At 41.4% G+C, this 12,511-nt stretch overlaps 1 protein-coding gene across 2 annotated transcripts in view; it reads left to right on the top strand.

The window, feature by feature from the left end:
• Window positions 1-12,511, top strand: part of adgrg6 (adhesion G protein-coupled receptor G6) — a 128,271-nt gene that overhangs the window by 42,087 nt on the left and 73,673 nt on the right. The window contains exon 3 of one of the 2 annotated variants that reach the window (XM_051936625.1): window positions 11,937-12,284. The exons of the other annotated variant lie outside the window; for it this stretch is intronic. Coding sequence (XP_051792585.1) covers window positions 11,937-12,284 — 348 coding nt within the window. The remainder of the gene's footprint in view (window positions 1-11,936; window positions 12,285-12,511) is intronic. 2 annotated transcript variants of the gene reach the window in all.

Here is a 12,511-nt window from a genome sequence, read left to right as displayed (position 1 = left end):
CGTCCCGCTGCAACAGAGATGTACGGCAGAAACAGACAGCTTTCTTCCCGACTCTCTTCATTAGTTACCAGTCCAGCTGCAGAGCATCCTGCTCATCAGTGAGCGAAGAGGAAGCTGTAAAGTTTTATATCTGCAGCAGTGAGGGTGACCTAGACAAGAGGAATTAAAGTGTCGCTGTTGAGTTAACCGCAAGCAAAGCCGAGGTGGACGCACCTCTGACTGAGGGAGTGTTTGTTTTATTATACTGCTAAGCACAAGCGGGAGGAGAAGAGAGGAAATAAGGAGAGGAAACGAGTGGACAGGAGACAAAATGAGAGAAGATGAGGACAGAAGAAGAGAGAAGAGTAAATGGGAGAGGGAGGTGAGACTAGAGGTGAGGAAATAAGGAGAGGAAGCAAATGAACAGGGGAGGAAATGAGAGAAGGTGAGGAAACAAGGAGCTGAGATGAGAAAAGAAAAAGAGGAAACAAAAGGAGAAGAGAGGAGATTGGGAGATGAGGGGAGAAGAAAGGAGGCGAGGAGAGGAAGTGAAAAGAGACAATATGAAGAAATGGAAGAGAGAAGAGGAAATAAAATGAGAGAAGAGAAGAAGAAGGGAGAGGAGAGGAAATAAGAGGAGGCAAGAGAAGGAGAGGAGAGGAAAGGAGAAGAAGGAACATGAGGAGAGAGGAAAAGAGGCAAGGAGAGGAGAGCAGAGAAGTGAGGGAAGATGAGGGAAGATATGGCGAGTAAAGGAAAAGAAAAAAGAGATGAAATGAGAAGAGGAGCGGTTCATAGATGAGAGGAGATGGAAAGAAGAGAGGAACAGGAAGTGAACAGGAGATGAAATGAGAGAACGCAAGGAAACAAGGAGCTGATATGAGTTGAGACAAGACGAGATGAAGAGGAAGACGAAGAGGAGAAGAGAGGAGATGGGGAGATGAGGGGAGAGGAAAGGAGGCAAGGAGAGGAAATGAAAGAAGAGAAACAGAGACGATGTGAGGAAAAGAAGGGAGAAGAAATTGGAGGAGAAAACAGGAAGCGAGTGGAGAAGAGAGGAGAGGCAACAAGTGCACAGGATAGGAAACTAGAGAAGGAGACAAGAGAGGAAATGAAAAAGTGGAAAGGAGAGAACACCAACGGGAGGAGATAAAAGGAAGCGAGTGGAGAAGAGAGGAGAGGAGGTGAGGAGAGGGAAGGACAGGAGGTGAGGAAAGGAGGGGAGAGAATAGGAAGCAAAGGGAGAAGAAGAAAGGAGAAGAAGTGAAAGAAGAGGCCGGAAGAAGAGAGGAGAAAAGGGGAAACAAGGAGACAAGAAGTGGAGAAGTTGATGAGAATGCAAGAGTAGAACAATTGAGTGAAGGAGGATGTATGATAGAGAAGAGGGGCAGAGAAGAGGAAGCGAGCAGAGAATAGAAAACAAAGAGAAAAACAGAAGATTTGAAAGGAGAGGGAAGAAGAAAACAGGATGAAAAGAGGAAATAAATTAGATGACAAGAAAGGAGTAAATACAAAAGAAAACGGGGGAAAGGAAAAAGGAGAAGACCAGAGTGGATGAAAAACAATCAAATTCCAGGGAATTGTAGGGAAATAGCAGTTTTCCACCTCAGCCACTTCCACCATGAAGTCATTGTGTTGCTCTGAATCTGATCTCGGCACCGAGCAGGTTATTGTGAAACAAATCTTTTCTCATTTCTCACATTTGGTTATCAGCTCACTCATATTTGCCTGGGAGGACTTCCTCTCTGCCCTTACATTTTCCTGATTGGTCAACACACACACATGTACACACACCTGAGCTATCGGTCTTGTTTGTCTGTCAGCTTTTATCAGCTGCACAAAGCTGCCAGAGAAATGTCATCACAATTATGAAAGCAGAGCAGTGAGAAAACAGGAAGAGTTTACTGAGTGCAGGGCTAATGATTTAGAGGTGTGTGTTTTGACACAGCCGCAGCGACAAAAACAAATTCTCATATTGTAAATCATTCATTTTAGGGCGATTACGTGGGTTAAAGTCAGGCTTTGGTCAGGTGGAGGTGAGGACAAGTGGGGACAAACCTGGAGGCTGAGAGTGGAAAAGCCAGAGCTGTCTTCAGGCTAGAATCAATTTTTTTAGTTCCATGTGCATGGTGAAGGTTGTTGTAAGACACTAAAACTGGCACACTTCCTCTTGTTTCAACTAGCATTGCTTCACATTGTTGCTCCAATTTTTTGCAAAGATGGATTTAAACCCTGTAACAGTAACCAGCCTGAATACTGGCGCTGTAGTTTGAATAGCATTTGTTTGGATTATAGTCATGGAAAAAATGATTAGGCCACCCTTGTTTTCTTCAGTTTCTTGCTCATTTTAATGCCTGGTACCACTAAAGGTATATTACCTGAAGAATACAATGAACACAACAAAAAAGCAGCTGATTATATAATACTTTATGTCCTATTTGACATGCTTAAGCTTAATTGTATTTGCAGGGTATATAAGAGGCCATTTCATGTCATAAGCAGCACTGTACATGCAAAGGTCTAGAGTTAGCCTAGCCGCGCTAGACAACCCACGGCAACGAATTTAATTCTCTGCCAGGGTGGGTCTAGTTACCCTCCATAAGGCTCGAGGCTGGATTCTCCTAAAACTGGCCGGACGAATCACCATGAAGTGTAGAGTCAGAAGGCGGGCGTAACTAAGTGACGACAGAGGTGCGACGATTCTGACAAACAACCGGCGCACAATAAACAGTTATCTTTCGACTCGGCTTTGGCCACAGCCCTTAAAGATTTGAAGCTAAAATTCAACTTGAAAGATAAACAAAGGACGGCACTGAAGTGTTTCATTGAGAAGAAAGACGTATTTGGACCTATATGGCAAATCCTTAATATACCAGTTGGCTCCGCTGGTTGGGAAGCTAATGGGACTTAGCCGCAATCCGCAGGCGCTCTCGGAACTCCGTTGGCCTATTTGTTGCGCTGATTGGTTGTATACCTACCCAATTGCTGCAGAGTGATTTGAAAGACAACCTTTTAGCCCGCCTCCCTCCCTGTTGAGCGTAGCTAGACCCTTGTGCCTTCAGAAACATGGGTCTAGCGCGGCTAGGCTAGTCTAGAGTGGTTTCCTGCTGACATTCAAGCACAACTCAGTTGTCAGCTCTCACATAATGCCTAAAACAATAGAACTATGGGAAGCCACAAAGGCAGCATGAGTGAGAGACAGGTAGTGAAGATCTCCAAGACAGCCGCTCATTACACCAAGAAAAAACAAGGCGTCAGTTAAAGCCTGGATGGAGAACCAGAACACTGGAACCATGCCTTCGCCTGCTCAATCACCAGATCTAAATCTAATTGAAAAGTCATCAAACGCTAAATGGAGAACCACAAGCCCAAAAAACAAAGCAAATTAGTTTGAATTAGTGCAACAGGAACAGGCTGCTGTGACAACAGAACGATGTCAGAAAGTGGTGGAGAGCATGCCAAGACGCATGGCTGCAGTCCTCAAAACAACGGTTATGCAATCCAGTGCTAACTCTTGTGTGTACCATGCGACTGAAACAGACAGAAAAGAAAAGATGGAGTCATAAAAGCTGTTTTTGCCAGTACAGTGTCACAGCTATTGATGTAAGAACTTAAGGGATTTTGGTTGTCAAGAAAACCACGGAAAATGGCTAAATATCAGCTCTTAAGTTAAACTCTTATGAACTATTGTTGTTGTTATCATTATATTTGTCCAAACTAATTTACCTTTAGTTGTACCAGACATTAAAATGAACAAGAAATAGAAGAAGGGTGGTCTAATCATTTTTTCCCTGACTGTACATCATACAAAGTGCAAACCAATTTTATAGTACCCATATTATGCACATTGACATTAATAATTTTATTTTTGGGATCCAATAGAACATGTTTACAGGCTTAAATGTTCCTTTTTTTTTCTTAAACTGTACATCATGGCAGCACCTGTTTTCACTGTTTGTCTGAAATGCTTTGTTTTAGCTCCTCTATAACACAATGCATTTAAAGGAAAACCCCAAAAAGCAGATTATGTGCTCTTGAAGATAACAGCAAAACAGCAATGTCTTACCTTTTCTGTTGCTTATACAGAAACATACATGTTAAATCACTATGAGCTGCACACTGCTTTCACTGTAAGGACAGCGTTATACTTTGTAAACCTGTGACTTTGTGAGGATCCCCTAGAATCCCGGAGATGTGAATATTGTCATCTTGGGAGAATCTGCACAGATCCCATAATTTGTGTCAAGGCAGCAATTTGGGGCAACATTGTATAGACACAGAACCATAATCTGTATATGAAATTAGGACATGGACATGGAGTAGCATTTTGAAGCCTCGTATTTGGCATTTGACTGTCAGCATGCTGTTCTTTTTAAATTGGAGGACCCACCTTCAAATGTAATCTACCTTATCTTGTAATTTACTGTAAATGGAACCATGATTTGCAAAATACGCATCATGCTATTTTCAAAAAGTCTTAAAACTAGCAACTAACACCATAAACTAATCAGGAAGATACTTATCGAGGCAACAAATCAAGTGAGAATTAAGATCATTTTCTCATAGACTTCTATACAATCTTACATCTTTTTGCAACGAGTGGAGTCATCCCTTGCTGTTTGTTTGAAAAAATGCAGGTTTAAAGAACTGAAACATTAGATTCACTTTTGAGAGGCAGAGGCTATGTCCATCTTTAATATACCTTTTATGATCAGAAACAAACATTGATGTTCCATGCATCTGTAAAATTTTGGCCTCCAAGTGCACTAGAAAGTAACATAGTAACAACTTTGAGTCCATTATGCCCATAGCTGTCAGCACAGATCTGCAGAGGACAAAGGTTTCAGACTACATGGAACAAAAAGCCGTCAAGTCTTTATCATCAATCTGTCAGTCGCTCCATTTGCAGTTACCTACAGTTACTGTCACGTATTGTGTTGATGGGGATGCATATCAAACTAAATATCCAGAAAGCAACAATGTCTCCAAGAACTTAAGTTAATATGCAGGAAAGTAATAATGTTTTCTACCAAAATAATGAGGAACCACTAATTCACATATTTGGCTCGTCACCAACATGTTGAAGCTAGCTATGTGTGAGTAAGATGTTGAATTTTCTCCCATCAGAGTATCTGATCAAGCTGTACAGTAAGTTAGGGGAAGACCGTGGTTTGGTTTGATGCATAACGGGTCCACTGTGACTTATTAAAGAGTTTTTGTTGACTACACCACAGACAGGAGCCTGGATGTGAACCGTGGTCTCTGGTGTGTGTTTTGTACTCTATTTCAGCATTTTTACATTCAGGAATCAGTCAGGTTTTGGTCTCTGAGGATCAAAGAGTGAGAGCTTGTTTTAGTAGAAACAGAGTGCATCCTTGAATGCAAAAGTAGAACCAGAAGCTGCTGCAATTTTCTCAACTGAAAACCATCTGTATCACTCTTGTTTGTTGTTCTCTTTTCTGCCTCGGTCTGACTTTTTAATCCGACTGAACTGAAGCTTGTAGCTGCTCTCTGGTGGCCTTGAAGAAAGCATTTTGGAAAACAGAGTGTTCAGGTACAGATGGACAACGTCGCCTACGTTGTTGTGCTATTTGACACAGCTTTACGAAAGAAACACGTTGAAGTAAATGGAAAGTGTCCTTTAAGGGAAGGATGAAGATAGAATGGACAGCCTGTGCAGTCTTTTGCTAAGAACAACTTTATATTTTGTATTTCTGACTCTTGATCAATGGCATTATAATGTCTGATTATTTCTTTCATTGATTGCTTTGAGAGCTGAAATGCCTCCCTTTTAGCTGAACTCATGCTGTAGAGAAAAATGGAAGTTTACCCTTTATTTGTCATATTACACTGGATTGAATAGATTTGCATTGCAAAGCATTGATTTACTTTCATTGTATAAAGTTCTAGAAACAGTATCCCTCAGTGGCTGATGGATGACAGATGATGGGTAATTGTGTGAAGATGGTGGAGCTGGCATTGCTGCCACTGTGCAACAGTAATGCAGGACAGATGCAGGATAACTCTGGACAGGGGCTGGATTTACAGCTCTACAAAGGTTTCCAGTTTGCCAGCAGCAGCGGTGCTTCCTCCCCAGCAGGAGATGTTCGCAATAGGATACAGTTGTAGGATGTTTGATTTGCTGACTAAGTCCACATACAGAGACTCTGTGTGGTGAAAAACCTCAGAAACCCAACAACACTGGTTTTGTTGAATCAGTTTTACACTCGGCACTGATGGTGCTTGATACAGCTCTGTTCCACCACCTTCTTTTATACAACTTTGAATGTGCTCTTTGTTTTTCCACCCGTACCCTGTTTTTATGTCTTCATGCAACTTCTGGAGCCACTTCTCTCTTCAGTGAGTGAGGCCGAAGTGAGAATGGATTGAGTTGTCAGTGAGTCAAAATCAGGTCCTCAAATTTCTTGTTCCCTTTCAGCAATAAACTACTTTGGTAAATGATATCCGTGATGGGATGAAGTATAGACAGCAGCTCAAAAAAGGCAAACTGGAAACATTACAACCTGTCTATTTGTTTTACGGTCATCTCTTTAGTATCCAGACTCCGAAAGCTTTCTTTATGAATTTCACTGCTTGTGTTATGGCTATGAAGGCTTGTATTTCTGAGCACAAAACGGCAACAAGAACTGGAAATCCAGACAGTTCATCAGAAGAGGTGAACGTGTCCTTCTCAGAGTCCGGTGTTTGATAATTTTTCAGTTTGATGATGCTTGAATCTCAGTGCAGTTATACTCTTATACTCCTGTAACTTCATGTTTCTGTTTTCTGCCCATTTTCTTGCTCCTTAAGGCTATCTGAGGGTCTTGGGTGTGATCTGCGGTAGAGGTGTCTTGAATGAAAACATTGCCTTGATTGTCTTGTATATAACTGACTTGGTGTCAACATTGTTAATGCTCTGAGGAAGGCTAACAACTGAAACATGTCAGCAATGATGCACATTACTTGTGCTGTTTGTGTGTCAAGTTTTTTTATTCATGTCTTTTGATCACTCAGCAATGTCTCAAAGAATAGAATTGCAAGACGATGAATCATTTTGGTGCTTAACAAAGAAGGATGCAGTAAGAGAGGCTTTGTTAACCGACTTGGAAACAGTCAAACAGCCGTCAATAACAACCTTAAGAAGAAAACCCAGCATGACTCCACAAGAGCCACAAAGGAAGAGGCAGAAATCAGTGGTCACAGTGGTCTAATAATCGTTTCCAAAGCTGTCTGATTCAAATGTTTCTGGTGTTAAGCCTTGAGTATTGCCAGAGGGAGCTGTGTGAATTCTTATAAATGCCTTCAAGAGAGCACAAGCCCTTGAGTTGGATAAGATAAAAAAAAAAACAAAAAAAACATAAAAAACACAAAAATCGCAGGTGTTGAGCGAGAAGAAGATGAACTTACCAGACCTCTGCAGCCTGAAGCTCATCTCTGCTGCTGGCTACAGAAACTGGAACAAGAATAACAACAGAATCGTAAATCAAACTGGTGATGATTGAGTTGCATTAGGGAGATGGTAGGTCTTCACAGGCAAGTAGTGTCCAGGGAATAAAAACAAAAAGTTTAGCCAATGCGCATGATTTTACAGAGACACCTGATTCCAGGTAGTCCCTAGCATAGTCAAATAGATCTAAAATCTGATCCAAAATGCATTTGATCTAAACAGGCCTTAACAGAGAGACAGCACAAACACTATCTATATTTTCAAAGAAAAAGAGTCTGAATTGATTATGAGAATTTTGTGGTTTCTTTTTTTCACTACAGCAGTAAACTGAATATATTTAGGTTGTGGATTAAACAAAGTGTTTATGGATGCCTTTGACTTTGGAAAACAATAATCCAGAAAAAAGTAACACGTTAACCAACAAAATAGTCTGTAATTGCAGCTCCACTTCGAAAAATTCTATAAAATACTGACAAATCTTGGTTCTACCTCCTGCGCTAACAGTAAAATCTGCCGCAAAGGAAGATTATTCTGCGGTTTGTTCTGCAGTCCATTCAGATTCACTTTGAAATTGGACAGAAACAGACTTCAGTAGCAGTAAGATAAGTCCCTGTTGGACCTGATTAAACTGAACTGTTTGGGTCTTGCTTCTTCAGAACTAAGTGGACTCCTCATGATCTCAAATCTGTGGTTTTGCTCATTGATTTTGATCCTCCATTGTTGCTCCTATAGTGTCACACACAGGAATATTTCACTGAAACACTTCCTTAAGTGACGATTATTATTTATATAGCAGATATAGTGTTTCCTTCTGAGGACTGGACTGTCAGTTCTGTTTGGTTCTGTTTGGTTCTGTTGGTCTGGAGGGACGAAGGTTCACAGCTTCCAGAGCCAGATTGGAGGTGAGAGGATCAAGGGAATCGTGAGGTTGTGCTGCCAGAAACTTGAGAGGCAGCTTTGAGGCTTTTGGGGGATGAATTGTGTGGCTTCCTAACATGCACGCACACAGTTACACATTTACGCACACACACACACACACATACACACAAGCTCCACAAGCTGAATGAAATCAGTGAATCAGAAGAGATGTACAGTTATAGCAAGAGAAGTCTACACTCCCTAAGAGAGAGAAAATACTGTGTGCCCACGCGAGTGTGTGTGTGTGTGTGTGTGTGTGTGTGTGTGTGTGTGTGTGTGTGTGTGTGTGTGTGTGTGTGTGTGTGTGTGTGTGTGTGTGTGTGTGTGTGTGTGTGTGTGTGTGTGTGTGTGTGTGTGTGTGTGTGTGCTCGGAAAGAGAGAGAGGGCGGGGAAGCTGGTATGTGAATCGTGTGGCTACTTCTAGTTGTTCCATTAGTAGCGAAAAAAATGAGTTTTGGGCTTTTTGAGGTTACATCCAAATGTTCCTGAAATTTCATGCTGAACAACTTTAATGAGAGCAAAAGGTTTAGCACAGCCCCCCCCCCCCCCCCCCCCCCCCCCACACACACACACACACACACACACACACACACACACACACACACACACAAATGAACACACGCACACACAATGAACAATCTCCGATGGAGTGGAAATGGGTTTGAGTATATATTTGCATTATATGTGCTGGGAATATGTGGGTATGTTGGATTTTGCTTTTAGTGCAGGAGATGTTATGTTTTGCAGCACTTTCTCTTGATCCATACATGCAAGAAGTTCCAACTCTGCACCAATTAATCTCTTATTGAAAGTATTACATATATGACTGGGGTGTAGATTTGGAGTGGATTTTGTCTTATTTTTCCTCAGATAAAAGCAGAGCTGAAAATAGAATTAGCTCACGTTTTTAGAAATGTCAAGATCTTTGCTGATATAAATCAAAAATTGCACCTCATGTAAAATTAGCTTCCATCCATTTGAAGTAGTCTTCTTGTGCACTGATCAGGGATGAGTGATATTTTGCAGAAAAATTGTTTGAAAAGGAATGTTTAATTTCAGTTCAGATCGATAGTTATTGCTAATTAAAAGGACCTTTGAATTTGACCAATTTAATTGACTCTAACCGCTTAGCCTATTTATCAGTTAAATGTGCAGGTAAATAAGTGTAAAGCAAGGATCTGACTGAGATTCACAATAAATAAAGATTGCAGATTGTAGGTGATTTGGGTGGGTTGTGAGACATTGTGTAAATAAAACTCAACATTTCATGGTTGCCATCGCACAACAGTTTACGTTGTTTATGCTGAATGTCATTCCTCAGACATTTCAGGACTTTACAGTAGAACTCTACGGTAATAATGTGGCAACAAATTCACAGTGTACATACCCATGACTTTCAAAATAAACAACAAATATACTTCTGGTTCTCTCTTGGTCTAAGCCTTCTTCAGTGTTGTGGGCTGATTTTCCAAGGCCTGTTAAAAGAGATCCTTGCAGAGTTTGACATAGTGCTGCTGAGTAGTGAAACTGCAAATGCACATCTGCAAATGATCATAAAATTGCATCTAAAACAGGTCCTGATTGTACATTGTGACAGACAATCCTGACTCGTGAGAGTTGCCGTTTGCACCTGTTACATGTGCCTGATCATGTCGTGATCCATTTGTGCGCTACAGGGACAGACTTTAAACTTTTTGATTGTGCTTTTATACAGTGCTGTGCACAAGTTATACGCTCTTAAAGTAAAGTGAGGATGCTTTCAAAACAAATGCCGTGAGTGGTTTTTATTCATCAGTTAACTTCACCCTGAATTTTTCAGAGCTTGCCAAAACCCTGACACATTCCTCTATTCTTTTGTACGTACAAAAAATTGTTAAGCAGTGTAAACCTGTGGCAAAACAGCAATTGAAATGCATTATTATGCTTTTTCCATTTAAATCTGTATCAGAACTTGTATAATAGCTCTGGAGATAATTAAAAACATATAGCGCCTCATGTGGGTTCAAAGAGTTCACGGCTTTGATTTTTCAGGCTTGCATGAAGTAAAAGCAGCATTACTGAAGGGAAAATGGTTGAACATGCTCAGCATTTTAGTATGAAGCAGTAGCTTGGAAAAGAAAGTCTGCAGTGGATGTGCTGAACTTGTTGAATGAGTCTTAAATACAGTACGCTGGCAGCCCATGAGCAAGGCATGGAGCCTTCAGTCACTGCAGCGCAACTCCATTAGTCTGTTTGGAAGTGAAGGAATATGAAGCAAGATTTTGCTGAAAAATGTGACCCCAGTCAGCTTTACTTGTATGAGAAAGGGGTTAAGACATGCAGACTAAAAAATGCTACACACACACATACTGGTGTTTCTGACGTTTCCAGTACGTTGGCTGTGGTTTTGGCCACGGCCACGGCTGAGCCTGAGATCAACGGAGGCCATTGTTGCCCTGAGTGAGAGAGGCGAACCATTCTTTCCACTTTCCATTTCAGCTCTTGTCTTTTTTTTGAGGAAAGGCTCCTCTTTCCAGTTGTTGTTGAAAATGCTGTAGGCTAACATGTTTAATGTCTCGAATGAAAAATCGCAAACAGCTTGGCAGGGTTTGGTTAGTTTTCCTGACAAGCAACTTTTCATGGGTGCTGTGTTGGTAGAATTTGACAGATCTGCACTTGTTTTTTTTACCCTAAAACTCTCACGCTAAAAGAGCACTAAACACAACACTGTATTCACTGAAATATGGAATCGCAGCCATATAACACCATAACAGTACATTATCAATTTAAAGGGATAATATGACCTGAAAAATGTAGGCTGATGTACAAAAAGTATTGGTTCCTCTGCAATAGACACAAAAAATCTTTCCTAATTACATTGTAGAGTTCCTAATTATTGGACGATTGTTTGAAAGAGATGAGCTCAACAAAACTGCATCTACTGCATGTTTTTACTCCTTGATATTTTTACCTCGCTTTTGTAAAAATGAAGAACCTGCTTTCCTTAAAAAAGTTACATTTTTTCCCGATGTGTGGGATTGTGCTGCATGTGCATGGTTTCTATTGCTACAATTGACAAAACTTATTGAATGCAGGAACTGGCTCTGGTGATTGTGGACTCTCATTCCATTTCTGTCATGACCGATCAATCTGTTCTTAGTTGATGATGATTGATTGATTTCTGTCTGGGCTGCTGAGCCTTAAGCTAACTCCTTAAAGATAATCCCTGAACTACCCTTCTTGTCTTCTCTGATCTTGTCCTGTAAAAACAACGTCTTGGGTTTGTCTCCTGAATTGTAAAAGTCCTTGTAACCTTTTTGAAAACCCGGCTTCGTCCTTGGGTAATGATGCCCTTTACTGCTGACTCAGCTGTGTTTGTTCTTGAGAACAACACTGCATCTTGAGTTCTAATGACACTGGGTGTTTGCCTCCTCTGTCTTTTGCCTCTTGTCTGGTCTCCTACCCGTTTTATGGGCCCTGTTCTCCTCTATTCTTTATGTCTTGCCCCCTCTTGTCCTTGTCTACTAAGTATCCTGTCTACGTGATATTACTGCCTTTATAACGTCAGTGGAGGCTGTCACATTTTGAACATTCATGAATTTGTCACCTCCAGTACTGGGCTGCAGCTCCACAAACTGTAACCTGGTGCTAACGGATGCCCAGGGGGAAATCACATCGCCCTGCTATCCCCAGAAATACCCCAACTCGCAGGCCTGCAAGTGGGTCATGCAGGCTCCAGCTGGCTTCATCATTCAGCTGTCATTCCTGGACTTTGATCTGGAGGAGGCGCATGGCTGCATCTACGACCGGGTCGTAGTGAACACAGGAAACACCGACGTTAAGTTCTGTGGTCTTACGGCCAACGGGCTGACACTGAACTCGACGGGGAATGTGATGGAGCTGTCCTTTACCTCTGACTTCAGCATACAGAAGAGGGGGTTCAGTGTTAGCTTCCGACACGGTAGGTTCAGGACACAGACAGCAGATTCCAGATCTTTAAATGTAAATCTAGGCTAACATGATGTCATCAACCTGAATAATCCTGAGAACTGCAGATTGAGTGATTAAGAAGGAAGTTAGAAGGTAATAGCAGCTTGCTTAGATTTGGTTTGACCCTGTTTTGTGACTCTACAGTAGTGTTGGTAGGGAGACTGTTTCACTGTAACCTAAATGAATAGAGATAAGAGC

The sequence above is a fragment of the Acanthochromis polyacanthus genome, chromosome 16 (genome assembly GCF_021347895.1).
Source record: "Acanthochromis polyacanthus isolate Apoly-LR-REF ecotype Palm Island chromosome 16, KAUST_Apoly_ChrSc, whole genome shotgun sequence".
NCBI classification, from domain to species: Eukaryota; Metazoa; Chordata; class Actinopteri; family Pomacentridae; genus Acanthochromis; species Acanthochromis polyacanthus.
The sequence above is the reverse complement of the archived record's forward strand: the minus strand, read 5'-3'. Positions and strand labels throughout refer to the sequence as shown.